Below are 21,398 nucleotides of genomic sequence, written 5' to 3' on the forward strand. Positions count from 1 at the left end.
TTTAAATAGACATTTTCAAAAATTACCATGTTTCATATCTAAATAAAATTCAGTCTAATTATATAAATTATTTTCATTTCCTACTATGCTTTAATAACATAGTAAATCACTTTTCTTGCTTTTCCCCAAGGACAGCTGAATATACTTAAAACACTACTTGGTTATAAAATGGAACCTGATATTTGGAGATTGGTGGAATAAATATTGCCATTATGTAATTTAAACATTTGGAAAAGTATGCTATTTTCATTATGGTTAGAAAAATATATATACTATAATAAAGTACACTTGACCCTTAATATGGATTTGAACTGCATGAGTCCACTTATGCTCGGATTTTTTTCAACAGTAAATACTACAGTACAATCTGTGATTGGTTGGATAAGTGGAGGCAAAAACGGTAGATTTTTGGTACTGAGGAACCAAGTATAGGAAGGGCTGACAATAAATTATACTCGGATTTTTGACTGTGCAGAGGATTGCGCCCTTAACCCCTGCATTATTCAAGGGTCAACTATATATCATAAAGTATATCACATTCTAGTATTAGGTTAGTACATAAAATTCATGTTCATGTGAAGTAATTTTTAAAGATATGTCTTGAAAAATACAATATTCCACTTTACCTAGGAGTTATAACCTGATTCAAAAAGAACCAATTTTCAAGGAATACAGTAAAATATTCATAGCACTAAAACTATGAGGAGATTAACCATTGATGATTCAAGAAGCAATTCAATCTTGTATTGCCTCATTTCAAAACTTATTATAAACCAAAAATTCTAGTTATTGGAGTTTCCTGTAAAGGTCACGAAAGCTGTGTTATGTATGTACGCATGTATTTCCCTGTAATGCTTTCCACCCCTCTTATGGGCATTATAGAGAGGAGAGGTCAAAACTTATCCTCAATTGGAAAGCAGACATGAAAATTACTCCGGTTACTCTAAACCAGAGTTTCTCAAAGAAAGATATGTGGAACAGCTGTCTTAGAATCATTTGGGGATACTTGTTAGAAATACAAGTTCCTAAATCCCTCACCAGACCTGCTGAATCACTGTCTGGGAGAAATCCCGTGATAGTAACAAGTTCTCCAGGTATTCTGATATTTAAGACCCATTGCGACATGACTTCTTGATCTGAGATATCAACCTAGGGAGAATTATCCGGACAGCATGAAAATAATTCCCCATGAACGTTGATACAGGAAAGAAGTGTCAAAGATGAAAATGGGTGTGCTGCTTCCCAGAGAGTACACAGGAAAGAATAATTCTGCCATCAGGCCAAAGGAATTTTCGAGGCAAAGTTGGAAATAGTTCAGATTTATTTCATTCATGTTTATAACATCATTGCTTACTTAATGTATAAATTTTCCAATGTATTTTTTCATACTGATGTGAAGTGATATGAAATTAGCTGAGCATCATTTGATTCCTTTGGAAAATGTTTTGTTTTAATGTTGTTGTGCTTTTATTTCAAACACTCTTCTAAATGTCTCTTTAGGGTTTCTTTCCACTAAGTATCTTGAATTTTCAGAGTTTTGGTTGTGATATAGTTACATTTTTTTTCATTAATGCTAGCCAATTTACTTGTAGTTTCTAGTTGTGTTGTCTTTTATTCCCAGGAACAGAATATAATGGTTTTCAGAAGGAACTAACTTTTTATTTCATTTTACACAGCTGTGGAAAGTTAAGTGGTTGATAGTTTTACTGGATCTATTTGTTTTCTCTATGAGAGTTGAACATATATAAACTCTTCCTTAACCATCTCCCACCTTCCTCTTCAAACCCCCCAACCCCAGTTCCGGTTTAAAAGAGTCAGTCAAGAGCATTTACTGAGCACTCATCACAATGTGGGGAGGCTCAAAAGAAGAATCTAGACTCCTTTTCGAAGTTCTCTATTACTGTTGAGAAGTCAGTCAGTATCCAAGTCCTCCCAAGTCTGCTCCATATCTTTACTATCCCCAAATTGGCAAAACTCGCTTTTTGTTCAGGGGCAACCTCCACTGAGTCACAGACCAATCATGAGACCTGGCCTTACTTTCTCCTCCACCTGTCTTCTCCAAAATGCTCTCCAAAAGTGTGGGCTGTGGGCTTTTTGTGGTCTCCAGCTTCACCGTGGGCTCATCTTGGGTACTGTTGACCATCAGTTGTGCATCCTATATCTACGAGAGAAGTAGTCTGAAACCAGACACCTTTCTCCTTACTGTCATGACCTTTCAGCCTCCACAAAGTGGGACACTAGGGCCTGGTGAAAGTAATTTCAGAACAGAATTACAAAGTAGAAGAGATAAGGGTTAAAGTTTTGCATCTCTGTTTTGGATTTTCACTTGCATTACCCAGGAGATAAGACCTAAAAGGTCTTAAGCTTTTAAATGGAGAAAGTCACTTTGAATGCTCCTGCCTATCCTGCCTTTGGGTTTGTCATACCATCTCAAATGGATTTCCTTCTTTGAATCTTTCAACTGTTCCTTCGTTGAAAGGGACCTTGTTGTCGGAACTTCCTTCCCACTCCTACATACACTGTCCAATCAAGTAAGGCCACAGTCTTGGGCTGCACAGGGAAAAAATTTCCCTGCCTGTTCTCACTTGTGCACTTGGGGTGGGGGTGTGTGTGGGTGTAGGTGGGGGATGACGGATGGTATATTGGTCCTCCAGTTCATGTTTCTTACTCACTTTTCTTTCCAGGGCAACCATAAGCTGGGGTACTTTTGCTGATTAGTCCATACATTAAACACACACATGTGTGCACACATGTTCACAGAGATTGAACTGGGTGGTACAAACTCATAAACTGAGAACAGGATATAGCCACATTATTAGTAACACTCATTCCTGGCTGGGAAATAAATAGGTCTGTAAAGAACTATTTGACATCTTTATTGATCTCTTCAGGATCCAAAAAAGAGCTGCACTAGCTCTTAATGACTCTCTCCATTTCATGGTGGTCATGTTGCACACATTGTTTCGTTTGCTGTTTCAGAATCTGCCTCAGAAACTTGGGGATGATGGTAGAAATAAACTCACCAGTTTCTCTCTAGGGTTGCCAGACTTAGCAAATACAAATACAGGCTGCCCAGTTAAACTGGAATTTCAGATAAACCATGAATGGTGTTTTAGTGTAAGTATGCCCCATGCAATATTTAGGACATACTAAAAATTATTTGATATTTATCTAGAATTCATCTGTGTGTCCTGCATTTTATCTGGCAACACTTTTCCTTCCATGACTGCTAATTCATCTCTAGTCTCACTGCTACCATCTTAGACTAAGGGCTCTCATTATCTCAACCTTGGGTTTCTGCATCTGCCTAGGCTGCCTTCCTAACACTGCTGTCCTTTTCTGAGCTACCCCGTAGCCTGCCTCACACTAAAGTTTGTTTGTTTTGTTTTGTTTTGTTTTGATGCGACTTTCATTAGGTTCTCTTCCACACAAGAAATTACAATGACTCCTATTACTTTCCATAGTGATTTTCAATTAGTATGTGATTGTGTTCCAAATTTTGCGGGTTTGTGTACATATGCATTTTCCTTAGGAAATTCTCTTTTTAAAGCAGGATATCAAAGGAGATATTTTCAAGATATGTAAAGAACTGTGGCTTATGCAAAGAAACAAGAATGCGTGAATCTAGAAAAATGTATCTCATCTCAAATCTCGTCTCAATCATGACTTTTGTTTTAGACAGTAGTACTTTGAAAGCCTCCTCATTATATCATTCGACTTCCACCAACATCTTGCAGAAAAGGCAGAGTAGGTATTGTTTCATTTTGAAGATAAGGTAACTAAATCCCAGAGATGTGAACTGTAAAATCATGCAAAACTGTCACGTGGCATAGCCAGAGTTTGAACAGATATCTGCCAACTGCAAGTTTCTCTCTCCACTTTTATGACCACCAGCTTTAAAAACTGCACAAGCAACATTTTTACAATACTTTACAAACAACAGTTTTAAAGCCACTTTGTTTGTATTTGAGACTTACAAAGATTCCTCTCCATCTCTGAAGAGATGTCCTTATTCCCATCTGTCTGGTAGACCTTGTCACTTCGCTATCCTTCACAAACCACAAATATTGAGTATTTGGCCATTTAACCTATAGGAATAGCTTTTCAGTGTGGTCACAATATTCAAATATACCTGTGTTCCAGTGCTGCTATTCCTCATTAATCCAGAGACTATCTTTTAGGGGAAGTCTCAGAGTCAATTTATAAGTCACAAGACAAAACATTTTTAACATTTTATGTTTACTCATTTAAAGCATAAAAAATATAACTTTGGTTATTCATCTATTTTGGTTCTAATTAATTTTTGTCTTTTTTCACAAATCAAATATATTCTAAGTAAATAAATTGAAGAGGATTCCCATCGTGGGTCAGTGGAAACAAATCTGACTAGTATCCATGAGGACGCAGGTTTGATCCCTGGCCTCACTCAGCAGGTTAAGGATCCAACATTGTTGTGGGCTGTGGTGTAGGTCACAGACCCAGCTCGGATCTGGTGTTGCTGTAGCTGCGGTGTAGGCTGGCGGCTACAGTTTTGATTCCACCCCTAACCTGGGAACTTCCATATGGTGCCCTAAAAAAAAGAGGGAAAAAAAACCCATAAATTGAAGAAAGGAAAAAAGTTTCATTTGCCTTCTAGGCCTCCATACTAGAGCTATTTTCCTACTATCTCTTTAGCCTCACCAGTTTAGTGGCCCTGCTGGCGCTCTCTCTCTCTCTCTTTTTTTTTTTTTTTCAGTCAATCCAGGGACTTTCTGTCATTTAAGTATCATCTCTATGCAATCTGCAGACATTCCCTCAACATGCAGTTTTCATATTTCATGGTCTACATGAACATTATCTTGTGTGTCTGTCTAAAAGCCATTTCAAACTTAACATGTCCCACACTGAGCTTCTAATATATGACCTCATCACCAACTTGTAAGTTTTCCATGGCTTAGGAAATGATAATTCTGTAGTGCTCAGCCAAAGGGGTGGTGGAGGGGGGAAAGAAAAAGGAAAAAAAAAAAAAGCATAGAGACATTAACTTTTCCTTTTTTCACACCTGTCATTTGGTCTGTCAGCAAATCTTGTAGGCCCCTCCTTCCAAATTTCTCTGCAATTTGATCACTTTTCACCACCTCCACTGATTCCTCTTTATTCCTTTTTTGGCAGGGGTGGGGTTGGGGGGGCGGGTCTTTTTAGGTCCGCACCCTCGGCATATGGAGGTTCCCAGGCTAAGGGTCTAATTGAAGCTACAGCTGCCGGTCTACACCACAGCCACAGCAAAGCAGGATCTGAACTGTGTCTGTGATCTACACAGCTCACAGCAAGGCCAGATCCTTAAGCCACTGAGCAAGGCCAGGGATCGAACCTCATGGTTCCTAGTCGGATTCGTTTCCTCTGCGCCACGATGGGAACTCCTTCCTCTTTATTCCAAAATGACTATTAGCTCTCTGGATTACTTCAAAAATCTCCTCACTGCTCTCCCCTTCTGACTCTGCACTTTTTAACAGAACATGATCCCTTTTCACCCTCTTCTCCCATCAGGCCTCCAGGAAGGCCCTCCTACAGGGGAGGCCTGATTCTGCCTTCACTTGCCCTTTTCACTTGCTGTTCCTCCTTTCCCAGATACCCGCATGGCTTCCTTCTTTCTCTTATGTCTTTAATGTTACTCCCCCAATACTTTCAGCAGCCTTCCCTGCTTTATTTCTCTTATTGACAGTTTATCATTCTAACATATTAAATATTTTACTGGTTTATTTTGCTTGTTGTCTATCCAGCATATAGAAAGCATTCAATAAATATTTGTTGAATGGATGAATGCATGCAAAGAAAAAATTTTCCTATGTTGAAGATATTTTTCAAATGCACCGTGTATGTTGATGGCAGTTCTAAAACTGGTTTTCACAAGATAGTTTAAATACTCATATAAGTGTGTAGCCTTCTAATCTGGTTACTTTGAGGGAGTTAAATCTTAAAAATATATTTGGAAACAGTTATTATTAGCAATCTTGGGTATAAGTATAAAAAGGAAATTTGAAGAAAACATGTGTTGAAAGGATTACTAAATCTGAACAGACTTCCTTAAGAGGTGATTATGAATACAAATGTAGGACTTTGAGCTGTGAAGAGAAACTATGAGTCATTTCAGACAGAGGAAATCACATCAGATAACGCTTAAAGGCAAAGAGTGGCATTGTGGTGATTGAAAGTAAGCAAAGATAAAAGTTAAGACTATGAGTACTATGTTGATTTTTATAGAAAATTTAGCATTTTCTAGCATGGGGCTAAATGGTAAGCATCATGAGCGGTAGGTACCTTTATTTTTCCAATAGTCAGAGAAAAAAGAATATCAAGGCTTTAGAGTGATTAAGTAACTTACCAATTGTCCCAGCAGCAAAGGTAAAACTACTTCGGGAAATCCTGTAATGCAGCATCATTTTGGAGGACAACATACAGTTTCCTAGGAAGCCAAACACAGCTAGGGTTTTCTCTGCCTCCCCACTGAAGCCTCTTTGGATGAACAACACCTGAAGGAGCTGGTTGGGGACTCCAAACAACACACCTTTAAACACTGGATACACACACACCATGGGGTCAGATGCCCTCGATATAAGCAGCACTCAGGAACAGAAACTGAGTCAGAGTAGAATCAAGCCTCTTATCAGGGAGTCCCCACTGTGGGTCAACAGGTTGAGAACCCATGTAGTGTCCGTGAGGATGAGGATGGGGGTTCAATCCTTGGCCTCAATCAGTGGGTTAAGGATCCGGTGCTGCTGCAAACTGTGGTATAGGCTGGCAGCTGCAGCTTTGATTCGATCCTTAGCCTGAGAACTTCCATATGCCACAGATGTGGCTATTTAAAAAAAAACAAACCAAAAAAACTCTCATCAGAATCTAACTACACCAACTGAAAAGTTCATTCCTGGAGTTCCCACTATGGTGCAGTGGGTTAAGAATCCAACTGCAGCAACTTGGGTCACTGCAGAGGTTCGGGTTCTGTCCCTGACCTGAGAATACACATAGGCTGTAAGTGTGGCCATTTAACAAAAAGTTCATTCTTATCTCTCTCCCCCAGCTCCCATATCCTCTGTGCAGTTGATTTTGCATATTCTACTTTATGTAATACAGTCTTGCCAAGAGCCAAGCAGTTTTGCTGGTCAAGAGGGGATTACCTCTCTACAATATTGAAAGTCTTGTTAAATATGTATTCCTTGTTGTAGCTTATCCATAGCCAAAGCTGGTAGAATAAGGCAGCACATAAATCATGGGAATACATCCTTAAAAGCTCTCCAGAATTGATCAACAAAAGGGATGGCCTCAACTGTGTAAAATTGAGGGGCAGGGAAATCATTTTACCATGAAAAGAAGGAAAATACTCATTTTAATTCAGTCGTCCATCTTTGAGAGTCCTTGTCATTTTAGTGGGTTTGGAGATGGCGGCTGGAAGGGTGTCATGGAGGTGGAACTCCTTTTTCAGAATCTGAGAGAAAATCCTTAAAAAAAAAAAAGGAAGAATCTGAGAGAAAATGTCCGGGGTCTCCTTCAGCCGATCAGCATTAACTCTGTGGCCCTGAGAAGAGTTCTCAACTCTCTCCCGACTCCAGCACCTTGAAGCATGGGGACAGGTGTCCAGCAGCATAAACCGTGTTCTCAGCAGGGGAGAGTGAGCGTGACAACCTTCTACCTCCCAGGATAGGAAAATGAATCTTGGGAGTTTGAATTGAGTGTCATTAGAAAAACTTTCTTCTGGAGGGCCTGTTACATCCTCTTAAGAAATAATTCCTGGAGTTCCCATCATGACTCAGTGGTTAACGAATCCAACTAGGAAACATGAGGTTGCAGGTTCGGTCCCTGGTCTCGCTCAGTGGGTTAAGGATCCAGTGTTGCCATGAGCTGTGGTGTAGGTCGCAGACGTGGCTTGGATTCAGCATTGCTGTGGCTCTGGCGTTAGCCTGGGAACCTCCATATGCTGCAGGTATGGCTCTAGAAAAGACCAAAAAAAAAAAAAAAAAAAAAAAAAAAAGAAAGAATTCCCTTACCAACTGATTGTTATTGGTTTAGAACGATGGCATTTGGATAAATGTTCATTGAATTTAAGTATTAACTTAGACTTTCTCTCCCTGACTGAGGCCTTGTGAATAATATGTAGGTGGAATATGAACATTCTCCTGTTTGTAGTTGTTGGCATCCACCCAAGATGTTCTTTGGGTACGTGGAGTCGGGGTTCATCTCGAAGCTTTGTGTAATGGCTAAGGGATTTAATTAAAGAATTGAGACTATTAGAGAGATTGTAGCTTGAATGCCTGCCATGCTTACGGACTCCTTTTGAAAGAGACTGTTCTACCTGGAACCCCATACAAGGGGGCAACACAGTCAGGTTGTTTGGCATAGGCGATCATGTTGTGCAGCATGTGAGCATCCCATCTTAGCCACAGCTGTAGGAGTCAGAGAGGACACCTGGCTTAGAAGTAGACAACCCAAAGTCTGCTCAATGGCTTATGAGGCAGCTTCATATGAGAACTTTCCCCAGGACAGACAATGGCATTGGAATCAAATTCTCCTGTATGGGGCATTTCATCATGAGCTATAGAGGAGCCTTGGCACCTGGAAGCGGGAACAGGAGTGGAAAGACTGTGGTTGTGCAATTTATTTTACTGCTATGTTCTGAAGACACTGTATGAGGAGTTGGGGCAGCGGTGTCCTGGAGCTGGTTCATAATGGGCCCCAAGAGCTGGCTGGGTGCATCTCTTCCCAACTTTGCCTCCAGAGACTCAGGTTGGGTGGGAGTATTGGCACCCACATAAACTGTTTTTTGTTACCATTCAGGCCTCCCTCCTCTAGATCTGTTAGACACTGACTGGCACGCCCCTGAGTTGGGGGAGGAATGGTATAAAGGAAGCAGTTAACCTCTGAGCCCTTTGTCTTAAAAGCAAACATTGTTTAAGGTAATATGTTAACAAGATTGTTTTTAAGATGGTAGTAGACATTAGAGAAAACATTGTGAAATATATGATTTAAACTACAAAACTCCTAGGAATGTGGTCAGAGGGTAGTGGCTTTCTGGTTCCTGGTGCCCATCAAAGGCACAGGCCCCCACCCCAGGCCCACAAAAGATCCCCTGACAAGCTAGTTAAGTCTCTGGTCTAATTTCCACATGAATTCTTTACCCCTATCACTAGAGGTAACCTGAGTGCACACCAGTTACTTAAAACCACAAGAGCCCAAAGAATACAGTTTTTGAATACCTTTCCTTTTTTTTTTTTTAAGAGAAAGTGGGACAGATTAGATTAGTACCGTAAAAAGAGTAGGTGTGGGCTTTGGAATGAGGTTTTAATTCCTACTGCTTCATCCCTTCCTGGTGGCATAATTTACTTACCTATGCTTCAGTCCCCTTAGGCTGTAAAACAGGAATAAAAAATACTAAGGGCAAAGATATTTGGAAGAACTCAACGAAATACCATGTGTAAAACAACTAGCACAGCGTCTAACTTTGTACTCAGTAACTTGTTCTTTTCTCTCCTAACATATTTATTTAAGCCTTTAGAGCAGCTGCTGGTATTGCTCTCAAGCCAGCAGTTGATGCAATTAATTAACCCTCCACTCTTATTAACATGCAGTAGTGATAGTGCACTCTGTGTAATTTTATGTTTTTGTTCATAAGGTCAACTAAAATATTTTAAACAAGGCCCAAACTAGGGCAATCCTTTGCAATAATCCTTTTCTGTACACTTTATGGAGCTCCTATAAATCTGTTTACAAGTGACTGTGCTCATTTTACTTTTGTTAAACAAATATTTAAACTATGGGAAAGAATTATGCTATGTATTGTGGAGGAAGTAAGAAAAAATGATGCTTATGTACTACAAAATATACAAAAAAGAGGGAAGGGAGGGGATCCTTGAGTTTCCCGAGAATTCTCTTTCAGATACCCAGCATTGTTACTGAATATAATGTAACCTGTCTTTTAAATTCCTACTTTACTGTATTACAGGTTATTTACTGTTAGTTTGCTTAGGTCATCTGCCCTTTCTCCTATCATCACTGCTAGTACATTGAGGGTGAAATCTGCCCATGTGCCAGGAGTAATTCATGGTGTTTCCAGCACCAGATGATTTAAGGGGAACCCCTTGCAAATGGACTGGTTTTTGGCATTTGGGCTTTAATACTTTGCCAGAATTGAATTTGTTTTAAAATAAAGTCCCTGATTTTCAAGAATAGCATTTTCAAACAAATAGTGTGATGTACAAATTACCATACTTTAGTTCATGTTAGAATAATCCACACTCTAAATCTGTTTGACTTTTACCCCTTAAGTATTTTGCATCAATAAATCATTCCTGTAGCATCTTAAAATGGTCATAAATAATTACAGAACATCCTACATCTCCAGGGCCTGTCCCATTACTGTGAGGAAAAAAAAAAAAGTAATTAGACATAATTATGTCCTCTTGAAAAGCTAAGGGTCTTTTGGACTTGATTACTGGAGGAGTTATCAGTGCCAAAGAAAAGTCAAAGAACTATTGGCTGAGGCCTGTAATTAAACATCTGGTACAGACATTTTTGATCATCAGAGGTAGTGCTTTTTGAATACATTTTAACACTCCCCTTCAGGCAAGCCACAATAAATACAAAGTTAGCATAAGGGGGATGAAGAGAGGTTGGAGGTGAAAAGAACGACTGACCTAGATAAAACATCAGCGTTTAGCTAGTGTGAGAAACTGTCACTCAGCGTGCCTCAACTCCATATATGGTGTTCACTTCTAAGTTTGGGTAGAGCCTCTTTATAACTCTGGCTAAGAACTCACACACCCACACAAACACACGTGGTGTAGAGAGCCTACTTACCTGGAATGCAGGAGGGTGGTTTTCTGTATTATGCCTGTTCGTTTTGTACAGGTTAGCTCCCCTGAGTGTGTGCGTAAGTGCCAGTGCAGCTCCAACCTCACCCTCCCACACTCAGAGAAGCACTTGCCAGATCTTTTTATCCCCTTACTCCTAGAGCTCTCAACCTATTAGGGGCATCGCAAGAATCTCCTCAAACCCCTTAATTTGACTTCCCGCGGGTCCCTGGCTCGCTGTCGGATCTCCTCTCTTTTCTGCCCCTTCGGGGTCTTAGGTGGGACCTGTGGGTGGGATGCTCGGCTCTGCTTTTGGGCCCCAACACTGGAATGGGATGCCCTCAGGCAGAGGGATTCCGTCTCCTGGTCACCTTGGCGGCCGGCGCCCTTGGGGCGGCAGCGGAGGAGGAGGATTCGGAGGAGGAGGGAGTTGGCTGCCGCCGAGGCCCGGGCAGCGGGCCCCGTCCGCGGCGGGCGCTCTCCGCGGTCCTCCCTCGCTCGTCTCCTATGCTCATATTTGGACTCGGCTGCCCGTGCCCAGGAATTTCCCGTCATGCCTCCCGCCGCCCCGTCCGTCGCCCGGAGCCGGGGAGGAAGGGAGGGAGGTTCGGACAGCGGCGGCGGCGGCTCTCTGGCCCTTCCATGAGCCCGCCGCGAACCCTCCCGCGCTCTCTCTCGCTCTGCCTCTGCCTCTGCCTGGCCGCGGCCGCGGCCCGGGCAGCCGCTCAGTCGGGTGAGTTGGGGCTCCCTCCACGCCTCGCTTCAGCCCTCCTGCCCGACCCTGCCGAGTTGAGGTGTGACCCCGACCCTGTCTGCCTCCGAGCGCTCTCTGCGCCCCCTTCAGTCCCCCGCGAGGAGTCCCTCTTTCCTGAGCCGAGGAGGGGCGCGGGCGTGGAGGGGCGGATGGAAGGAGGTCAGCGCTGCCTTCGCCCCCGCCGACGGGAGGCGTCTGGCCGCCTCGCTGACACCTTATCCCGTCCCGCGAGCGAACCTGAGCCCGAGGGAGGCTCGCGCGCCCGACGCGGGCCCCGGAGGGAGGGGCCTGGCGGGACCGCTGGGGAGGAGAAGCCGCTCCCGGCTCTTAACGCGGAGGCGCGGGGCCCGAGGCGGGGGCCAGCTGGGGCCCCCTGCCCCGCGAGGGTCGGCCCTGCCTCCGCGGCCGCTCAGATAACGGGCTTGGGCGCGTGGGAACAGCCAGCCAGGCCCGCGCCTCCTGCCGCGCTTCGGGGAGGGGCGTGGGGCGCTGGGCGGCGGGGGGGCAGCGGCGGGCGTGCAGCGACGAGGGGCGCACCCAGAGGCGCACAGCCGCCCGCACCGCGGGGTCAGGCGGCCGCGGGCCCGATAGGCCAAAAACGAACAAAACCCCCAGGTTGCCAGGTATCAGTTTTGTGGTGTTTTTTTTTTTTTTTTTTTTTTTTTTTTTTTTTTTAAGGGGGTTAAAAAAGCATTGGAGTCTGGTTTATAAGTTTCACCTTGGACTATTTCCAGCTATATGATCGAAAGGTGTAAGCCCTGCCTGATTTGGTTTAGGACTATAAGCTGTCAAGTGGGGTGATTTTACAGTCTTAACAGGATGATTTTAAAGATAGTTTGGAAAATATCAGTGAGGAAAATTTTTTAACATAAGATTATTATGAAAACTAATTATTTGAAAGTACAAAGTAGAGTTTAAGGTAAATGTGAAATTGCATGAACTTCCATATTTGTGATGAATGTCTAATCATCAGAGCTTCTCAGTTCTTAATTTTATCTGGGATGGAAGAAAATATAATTCCTCAGAGTTGAGATTTCTTAGCAAATTTGAGTTTGTTTTTGTTTTTTGCCAGCGATAGACTATATACTGTGAAGATATGGCTAATAACTAGAACTTACGAATTAGTTGAACGCTGACTATTAAGCATAGATTATATTCAGCACTCTCTGGTCTATGGCTTCATATTTCCATTTGCAGCGTTTGTGGCAAAATATATTTTAAGAGATAGTTTTGATTATAAAATAATCTTCAGGATTCATATAATTTATGAAATTGTCGATTCAGATTGATGAAAGATTTAAAAAATATTAAGTATGTGCAGTTTATCAATATTAGTTTAAGTAAGGATATCAATTTCATATTTGCTTCTGGTTAGTATTATTTTTCACAAAGACTTACTTTTTATGGATTCATATTTTAAGAGTAACTTTAATAGCATTTCTTGGGGAACACAACAGGCTCTAATTTCATATTTTAGAACAGTCTTCTAAAAAAATACTGTGCTTCACGATAAAGGGTAGATTGTACTGCCAGAGATTATATGTTTTTTTTTCCCCCCTCAGTGATGTATTGGCTTACCTAATATTTGTGGTAAAGCAGCCGTTGAAGACCAAAATCCACCGCACTATGACTCCTTGCCAGCAATTTTGAAAACCAAGTTTATATTTGGACCATTTAAACATTTATTCTTTTAATTTTGGTCCCAGCTGACATATAAGTCTAATTTCTGGTGACTTTTATTAGGGTCCTGTGTGAATGTCTGGAATTTTTTTACATTAAAATAAGCGGTTCTCTGCCATTTAGAATTTTGTCACAGTGCCTAAATTTCCTGTCTGCCAAGGCTGCGAGCATACAACATCATTTAGGTTTTGAACCAACACAGTTTTTTGGCTTTTAGAGGTGCTTGGTCTAATGTCTTAACTAAAATATTAATCCATTTGGTCAGAAATCTCTACTGTTTTGCTAAACTTAAGTAACAAGAATATCCAAAAAATATTCCAACAGTAGTTTTCATAAATTTTTCAAATACAGTTTTTCTCCTTTTTTAAAAAATTTTTTACTTTTTTTGCTTTTTAGGGCCGCACCCGCAGCATATGGAAGTTCCCAGGTTAGGGGTTGAACCACAGCTGCTAGCCTACACCACAGCCACGGCAATATGGGATCCAAGCCGCATCTGTGACCTACACCACACACAGCTTAGGGCAATGCCAGATCCTTAACCCACTGATCGAGGTCAGGGATCGAACCCTCAGCCTCATGGTTCCTAGTCGAATTCGTTTCCGCTGCACCACAATGGCAACTCCTAGTTTTTCTCTTATAATTAAAAATATATTGTCAAATATTAGAGCAACTTCAGGAAATAAATGCTTTTTGATCCTGTCATAATCCTATCACAGTCCCTTTGATTTGTATCTTACTTGTGTTACTATAGTTAAGGATTTGGTTGATGAATTTGGCTAGAATGTGTAGCTTTCTTCTCTGTTTGATAAAGTTGGACATAGTCTTCGAGTCCCTTCAAACTCCAGGATCCTATAATATTATTTTTGTTTATATAATCCTGCAGAGCCACCCACTACACTGGTTCAAACTTTGATTGTCAACTCTGACTTGCTATACATGTTAAACTGGTCTGCTTGTAGTCATATCTGATGGGTGCGGACCCAGCTTTGGAGAGCCTGGATCTACCTCAGGAAAGCCTTGATACCTGGCACTTCACACCAAAGCACACATCTGGATAGACTTCCATGGTTTTAAGCTTCTGTTACTTTCTTCCGCTTTTCCAAGAGCAGCAGAAAGTGCTGGTTGTGTCATAGGGTAAATGCCTGCCTGCTCTTCCAGGATAGTTAGGCCAGACCCTAAGATCATTTGGTATTCAGATTTGGAATTTGGGTCTGGGCTAAGGATACCACTGGAGAGCGCCCAAACCTTGGTGGAGTTGGGAGACCTGTGGTTAGTTACCGGGGACATTTCAGATGAAATCCTCTATATTGGGCTATGACCTTTTCATCAGGCCTTAGAGGAGACTAAATTGGAGCTACCCATCTGGTTTATTCAGAATTAATTTGGTTTGGGGAAGGAGGATAGTGAGAGAGCTATTTAATTTACTAGTTGTTAAACATCTCTGATTGCTGAATAGATATCCCAGGGCTTTTCCTTGAGTATTCCTATTTTCTCCTTCCTGGGGATGATGGGTTTTCTTTTTAAAATGCTTAGCACAATCCTGGATCCCTGTCCACATATTTGTCTCTATAGCATACCAAAGTCATTTTTATGGCTTTGAAGGAAATACAAACGAAAAGAAAGTATAGAAAAGTAGATAAATAATAAATCAGCCAATTGACCTTATGGAGGATTTTGTTTATTGACTTATTTAAGCTTCTGTTGCAAGTAATAGACAGGAACTTGAAATAGTTTTAGGAAAAAGAAAGAAAGACAGGAATTTGATGGAAGCCATATGCACAGACTTTATTAGGGACTGGGAACTGGAAAACCTGGAACTTTCTCTGTCTCTAGCCTTTGCCTTTCTTTGCTTTATTGTTCTCTATTTTCTGACCATTCCCCCACCCCGCCCCCGACCCCAACACCCCGTGTTCACAGTTGTATGTGGCTTCTAAGCAGCTCCTGAGTATTTAGGTGTCCCTCAGTTCCAAGCATGGGGAGATATTAATCAATGGGCCTTGATCCTGAATTCCCAAGAGAAGGATCCTGGTAGATATAGTTTGGGGTCACGTGGTTGATCTGGATTTTCCTTAAGGTCTCTTCTAATTCTAGACTTCTGTGTACTCTGTAATGCAGATATTTGTTTTTGTTTTTGTTTTGCTTTTTAGGGCTACACCCACAGCATATGGATGTTCCCAGGCTAGGGTCAAATTGGAACTACAGCTGCCAGCCAGAGCCACAGCCCCAGCAACGCAGGATCCAAGCTGCACCTGCGACTTAACACCACAGCTCACAGCAATGCTGGATCCCTGGCCCACTGAGTGAGGCCAAGTATCAAACCTGCATCCTCATGGATGCTAGTCGGATTCTTTTTTGCTACACCACAGTAGATACTCCCTTGTAGTACACATATTTAGATGATTTGATTTTGCATTTTTACATTTTATATTATGAGGTTGTTAGTCCTTGGGATGGATAATTTTCTCTTGATTGAAATGTGTGTGTAGAATAATGGTTCACCGATACTAGAGCTGTTCATTCACACTGCTGCAGGAGTGCTGAAGGGCAGGCCTCTGGGAGTAAACTGTGTAGCACCACATTCAGGAATTATAACACAGCTCAGGATCCAACAGAGTTGTGAAAATCCTGTTTAATAACAACTAATCCATCCTGCAGATTTTCTGGAATTCATTGAAGTAAAATGCTGCACTCAGGAAGTTCTTAAGGGTAAATTCACTAAAACTATGTAAGTGATCATTAGAGACATTAAAAATCATAATACTTTATGGGCTAAGAGTTTATCAGTTTTTGTTTGTTTGTTTGTTTTCCTGTTTCTCACACTTCTAGCATTTTCCATCCCTACCTTTCCTTTAGACTGTTTCTGCTGCCTGGAATACCTTTCTCTCATGACTTAGTGAAGTCCTTAAGCCCTCCACTGGTATTTTGTGATGCTTTCATCTCTTAGATTTTATGATTTCCTTATGCTTCTAAGACATTTTGAACCTTGACTGCAGCATGATTTTACCATCTTGCATTTGAAAGTCCATCTATATTTATCTTCATCACCAGACTAAGTTCTCTGAGACCAATGAATAATCTAGAAGAACTCTGATTGGCATCCACTGTTAGCATCCATTGTCCCGGGTATAATGCTTCCAACTTTTTCACATGTTCCGGAGCTTTTATGGCATCCTGCTGGTTACTACATTCTTTTTTTTTTTGACATTGGAGCTCAGTCACACTGCTCTTCTTTGTCAAGGGTCTTGTCTGTTTCCTAGGTTTTACAGGATTTTTCATGCTAATTTCCTGTGTGAGGATCAATTAGATAGGATGATAGGATGTTTTCCTGTAAACTGAGATGGTGAGGGGAAGGAGAATATGGCAAACTCATGTCAACAGAAACCAACTTTTGTTGAGCACCCAGTATTCACCAGATCAGATTGGGCAGGTGTAGAAAAAAATTGGAGCAAATATGAAGGGGAGTAGTGGGAAAATAAAGTATAAAGATGGAAAATTACACTTGGCCTAGAACTTGAATCTCTTCTTGTTTAAGTTTTATATCTTGTATCTCTTTGCTCAGTGTTTCCTGTAAATTATCCATCTTTGCCTCCAATTTATTTCCAATGTCTTGCATCATCTTCAGCATCAACAATCTAAATAAAGTCTTCTTTCTGGAGGCTGAGAATCTCCTCATTACTTAGCTGTTTTCTGGGGTTTTTTCTTTCTCCCTCATCTGAGTTATAGTTCTCTGCCTTTTCATTTTTATAGGTTTTTGGTGTGGTGACTTTTTTACAGACAATAGAGTTGTAGCCTCTCTTACTTCTGGTGCCTTTCTTCCCCCCCCCCCCCACCCCCATGTGGCTGAAGTTAGTATGGGGGCTTGCTGTAGGCTTCCTGATGGGAGGGACTGATGCCTGCCCACTGGTAGGTGGAGCTGATTCCTGTCCCTCTGGTGGGTGGGGCTTTGTCTCTGGATGGGATTAGAGGTGGCTGTGTGCCTGGGGGGGTCTTTAGGCAGCCTGTTTACTGAGGGGCAGGGGTTGCGATTCCACCTAGATTGTTGTTTGGCCTGGGACTTCTCAGAGCTGATGGGTGGGGCCAGATTTTCCCAAAATGGCCACCTCCAAAGAAAGGCACGCTGCTGAATATTCCCCAAGAGCTTTGCTTCCAATGTCCTTCCCCCACACCAAGTCACATTCACCCCTGTTTTCCCAGGAGGTCATCTAAGAACTGCAGTCAGATTTGATCCAGATTCCTATGGAGACTTTGCTTTGCCCTGGGACCCAGTGCATGTGAAAGTCTGTGTGTGCCTTTTAAGAATGGGGTCTCCATTTCCCCTAGTCCTGTGGAGCTCCTGTGCACAAGCCTCACTGGCCTTCAATGCCAGATGCTCCAGGAGCTCCTACTCCCAGTGCAAGATCCCCACACGTGGGAGTTTGATGTGGGGCTCAGAACTCTCACTCCAGTAGGTGAGTTTCTGTGAACCAGTTACTTTCCAGTCTGTGGGGCTTCCCACCCGGGAGGTATGGGGTTGTTTATATTGTGTAATTGCCCCTCCTACCCCTTGATGTGGCCTCCTCTTTGTCTTCTGTAGTAGGATATCTTTTTGACAGCTTCTGGTCCATTTAGTTGAAGATTGCTCAGTATTTGGTTGTAAATTTTGGTGTTTTTAGGAGAGAAGTTGAGCTCCAGTCCTTCTATTCCGCCATCTTAATCCCATCTGGCCTAGAACTTGGGAGCCTTTTTTTTTTTTTTTTGTGGCCGCATCCATGGAATATGGAGGTTCCCAGGCCTGGGGTCAAATTGGAGCTGTGGCCTTTGGCTAATGCCACAGCAGCAGCAATGCCAGATCCCCGCCGCGTCTGCGACCTACACCACAGCTCATGGCAATGCTGGATCCTTAACCTAAAGAGCCAGGCCAGGGATCAAACCTGCATCCTGACTTGTGGATACTAATCAGATTCATTTCTGCTGGGCCACGATGGGAACTCCTGGAACTTTTTTAAAGAAACGCTGGACTAGGAAATTTGGACTGGGTTAGTAAACTCTGAGATTGAAGATTTTTTGGTTCTAGAAATGTCCTAATAAGAGTTGAATTATAGGATATACTATCTAATAATTTAGAGAATGAATTGAATCGAGAAAGAAACCATTAGCCCAATAAAGAAGGGTTGTAAAAGTTTTCATTAGAGAATGAAGACCTGAACTAGGGTAGTGGCAGTAGGGTTGGAACCTGTTGCTGAGGTAGATTGGACAGAAAGAAACAATTAATTGGATATGGAGAAAGAGAAGGATGAATAAAGGATGGTGCTGAGATGTTAGGCCTGGGCAATTAAGAGAATGTGAACTATTTTTATGGCTGAGTAATAGTCCATTGTGTATTTGTACCACATATTCTTAATCCATTCATCTGTTGATGGACATTGAGTTTGTTTCCATGTCTTGGCTATTGCAAGCAGTGCTACAGTGAACACTGAGGTGTATCTTTTTGAATTATATTTTTTTCTGGATAGATGCCCAGGAGTGGGATTGCTGGATCATAGGGTAGTTCTTAGTTTTTGATGGAATATTACTCAGCCATAAAAAAGAATGACATAATGCCATTTGCAGCAACGTGGATGGACCTAGAAACTATCATACTAAGTGAAGTTAGAAAGTGAAGGACAAACATCATGTGATATTACTGATATGTGGGATCTAAAAAAAAGGGGGAGGATACAATTGAACTTATTTGCAGAACAGAAACAGACTCCCAGACTTTGAAAAACTTACGGTTACCAAAGGTTGGGGGAGGTGGGAGGGATGGATTCAGGATTTGGATTGGATATACACACCGAGGTATATGGAACAATTGGCCATTGGAGACCTGCTGCATAGCACAGGGAACCCTACCCAGTGTTCTGTGACAATCTATGTGGGAAAAGAATCATAGAGAATGGATACGTGTGTATATATGTATGACTGGCTCACTTCATTGTACAGCAGAAATTATCACAGCCTTGTAAATTAATTATACTTCAATAAAAGTTAAAAAAAAAAGGAGAATGTGAACTCTGACTTGGTTTGTAGGTGGGGGTTAAAAATAAGTTGTGTTTTAGATCTGTTGCATTTGAGGTACTAAAGGAACATTCATGTGGAGATGCGTAGCAGATTTCAAAATATGAGACTATAACTTGGAGAGATTAGAGCTGGAGATAAAACATGTATTAGCAAGAGACAAAACATGTCTGAGTAAGGGAGGTTAAAAATAAAGGGGAGGAGAAACACTTGTGGAGTGGAGTAAGAGGAAGGGCACAGGAAAAGCACCGGAGGAGTTCCCGTCGAGGTGCAATGGTTAATGAATCCGACTAGGAACCATGAGGTTTCGGGTTCGATCCCTGGCCTTGCTCAGTGGGTTAAGGATCCGGAGTTGCCGTGAGCTGTGGTGTAGGTCGCAGATGTGGCTCGGATCCTGCGTTGCTGTGACTCTGGCATAGGCCTCCAATTAGACCCTTAGTCTGGGAACCTCCATATGCCACCAGAAGCGGCCCCAGAAAAGGCAAAAAGACAACAAAACAAAACAAAAAAACAGGAAAAGCACTGTAAAGAAGATATAGTTTGATCTTGCCTTGAAAGATCCCAGTGGGTATATGGCATTCTGTCCATGAGCTTTCCTTGCTTAGGGGGCACCACATTTCTGTGCTCCACAATTAGGACGTGGAAAACAGTGAACAAAGGATACTGCAGCCACAGTGACCTTCCCAATGTGCAAAATTGTTGCTACTCCCTCTTTGTTCAACCGCCTTCTGTGGCTTCTTACCTTTTGTAAGATAAAGGATTAACTCCTTAAAAGTCTTCATCTTTCCCAAGCCTTTTTCCTCCGTACTCTGGGCTTCCTACAAGTTGTTGAGTTACTTTGAACACAAGTTCTTGCCCAGTCTCCTCCCTGTTCCTCCTCTACCTTTCCCAAGAATGTGAAGCGGATGTGATTCCCAGCAGAAGGTGGATTCTCTGGCTTTTCTTTTTTTCGGTCCTTTATGGGCACTTTTTATTGCCAGGGTCAGGGTCTTAACCATAAAGTAATTATTGATGATTTCCTACTCTAAAATAAAATAATTTATAATAAATCACATCCCTCCACCTTTCTTACAGAATGCCTTGCATCTCCTGGCTGCAGTCCCCTGACTCTGATGCTTGGCTGTGGTAGCTTGGAGTGGCATTGTTGCTTAGCATTTGTATAATCGGGTTGCCAGCTGTGTGCTGATTGATAAACCCCAAGACAACGTCTTGCTACCTGACTTCCTAAAGGAAAGTGGAGGGAATTTAGTTCAATGAGAGGACTTTACACAGACTGTAGGAGTTTGTAAAGTATAGAGACAAATGCAGGTGAAAAAGAAAAAAAGTGCTGGTATAGGAAGTGTGTTCTCAGGGCTTAGCTTCCTGACCAACTGTCTATCCTTATTCTGAGTTTCTAAAAATAGCACATTGTTCTGAACATTTGTCTAAAGTCACATGCTTATGTTCAGTACACAGGATTGAGACTAATTTCTCAGTTAAAAAAAAAGAGACCCTCCTATATGCTTAGCTAGTAGTTGTGCTTTTAATAGCTGTTGACTGAGAAAAATATGTAATAACAAAAAACCACTATAAAAATTAGAGGGTTTTTTTTTTTTTGGTTTGGTTTGGTTTGGTTTTTAAATATGAAGCGTTCTCTTATGTTTGGAAAGTATTCATGTGTGGGATGACGACTCACAGGGTCTATAGACAACACTTGATCTCCTGCTTGTGTGGAAACCCTCAGGGAGGTTCCAGTCTCAACTTTCAACGACTCACTGTCATCTCACTTTAGAATGTGGGGAGGCTTTTGTTTGAAAATTTAAGCCATAGCTGAACTTTTGCAATGAAAGGAAAACTCCTTCTCAACATCTTTCAACAGCAATTGCCTGTTTTAAAGGCAATGTACTTTAGGCTAAGACTGGGCTGTTAGATAGTCTCAAGGATCAGTACATGAACACTTTTTAAAAATTATATTTTCAGGGAGATGAGCATCATTCTTAGGGCTGTTGTGCTATTTTAAAGGTCAGAATCAGTAGATGGTTTGCATGCAAGTAGATATCTATTGCAGTCTCTGTTATGGCCATGGCATAACTGTCTTCTATTACTATAACGTATACAATTAATTTTTA

General features: G+C 41.8%; 2 protein-coding genes and 2 long non-coding RNA genes across 10 annotated transcripts in view; 2 read left to right on the plus strand and 2 right to left on the minus strand.

Moving 5' to 3' along the window:
• Positions 1-21,398, minus strand: part of LOC146403307 (uncharacterized) — an 897,172-nt gene that overhangs the window by 291,569 nt on the left and 584,205 nt on the right. The gene's annotated exons all lie outside the window — the stretch shown is intronic.
• Positions 4,301-11,520, minus strand: LOC146403309 (uncharacterized). Its single transcript, XM_084956304.1, has 2 exons — positions 10,828-11,520; positions 4,301-7,475 (listed from the first exon to the last, which is right to left on the minus strand). The coding sequence occupies exon 1, from the start codon at positions 11,373-11,375 to the stop codon at positions 10,995-10,997; it is 381 nt and encodes a 126-aa protein (XP_084812430.1). The 5' UTR covers positions 11,376-11,520; the 3' UTR covers positions 4,301-7,475; positions 10,828-10,994.
• The window catches only part of MSRB3 (methionine sulfoxide reductase B3), a 167,190-nt gene continuing 157,209 nt past the window's right edge, over positions 11,418-21,398 (plus strand). For 4 of the 7 annotated variants that reach the window (XM_021091957.2, XM_084956303.1, XM_084956302.1 and 1 more), the window contains exon 1: positions 11,418-11,553. Coding sequence is in view for 1 of the 7 variants with exons in the window: in XM_021091955.2 (XP_020947614.2) it covers positions 11,463-11,553 (91 nt within the window). In the remaining 6 variants the exon portion in view is untranslated. Of the gene's footprint in view, positions 11,554-11,908; positions 12,198-21,398 lie in introns of those variants that run through there. The other 3 variants (XM_021091956.2, XM_084956301.1, XR_014803527.1) reach the window with 3 other exon arrangements.
• On the plus strand, positions 12,220-21,113 carry LOC146403310 (uncharacterized). Its single transcript, XR_014803559.1, has 2 exons — positions 12,220-17,990; positions 19,730-21,113. It is a non-coding gene; the product is annotated as an uncharacterized LOC146403310 (long non-coding RNA).

This window comes from Sus scrofa, chromosome 5 (assembly GCF_054392235.1).
Source record: "Sus scrofa isolate SSC_HxYL_T2T_F1_AM1 chromosome 5, Sscrofa_HxYL_maternal_Yorkshire_Landrace_v2.0, whole genome shotgun sequence".
NCBI classification, from domain to species: Eukaryota; Metazoa; Chordata; class Mammalia; order Artiodactyla; family Suidae; genus Sus; species Sus scrofa.

What these genes read in the sequence shown, in the direction of transcription:
- LOC146403309 (XM_084956304.1), bottom strand. Translation starts at nt 11,375, where the DNA reads ATGACGGGAAATTCCTGGGCACGGGCAGCCGAGTCCAAATATGAGCAT.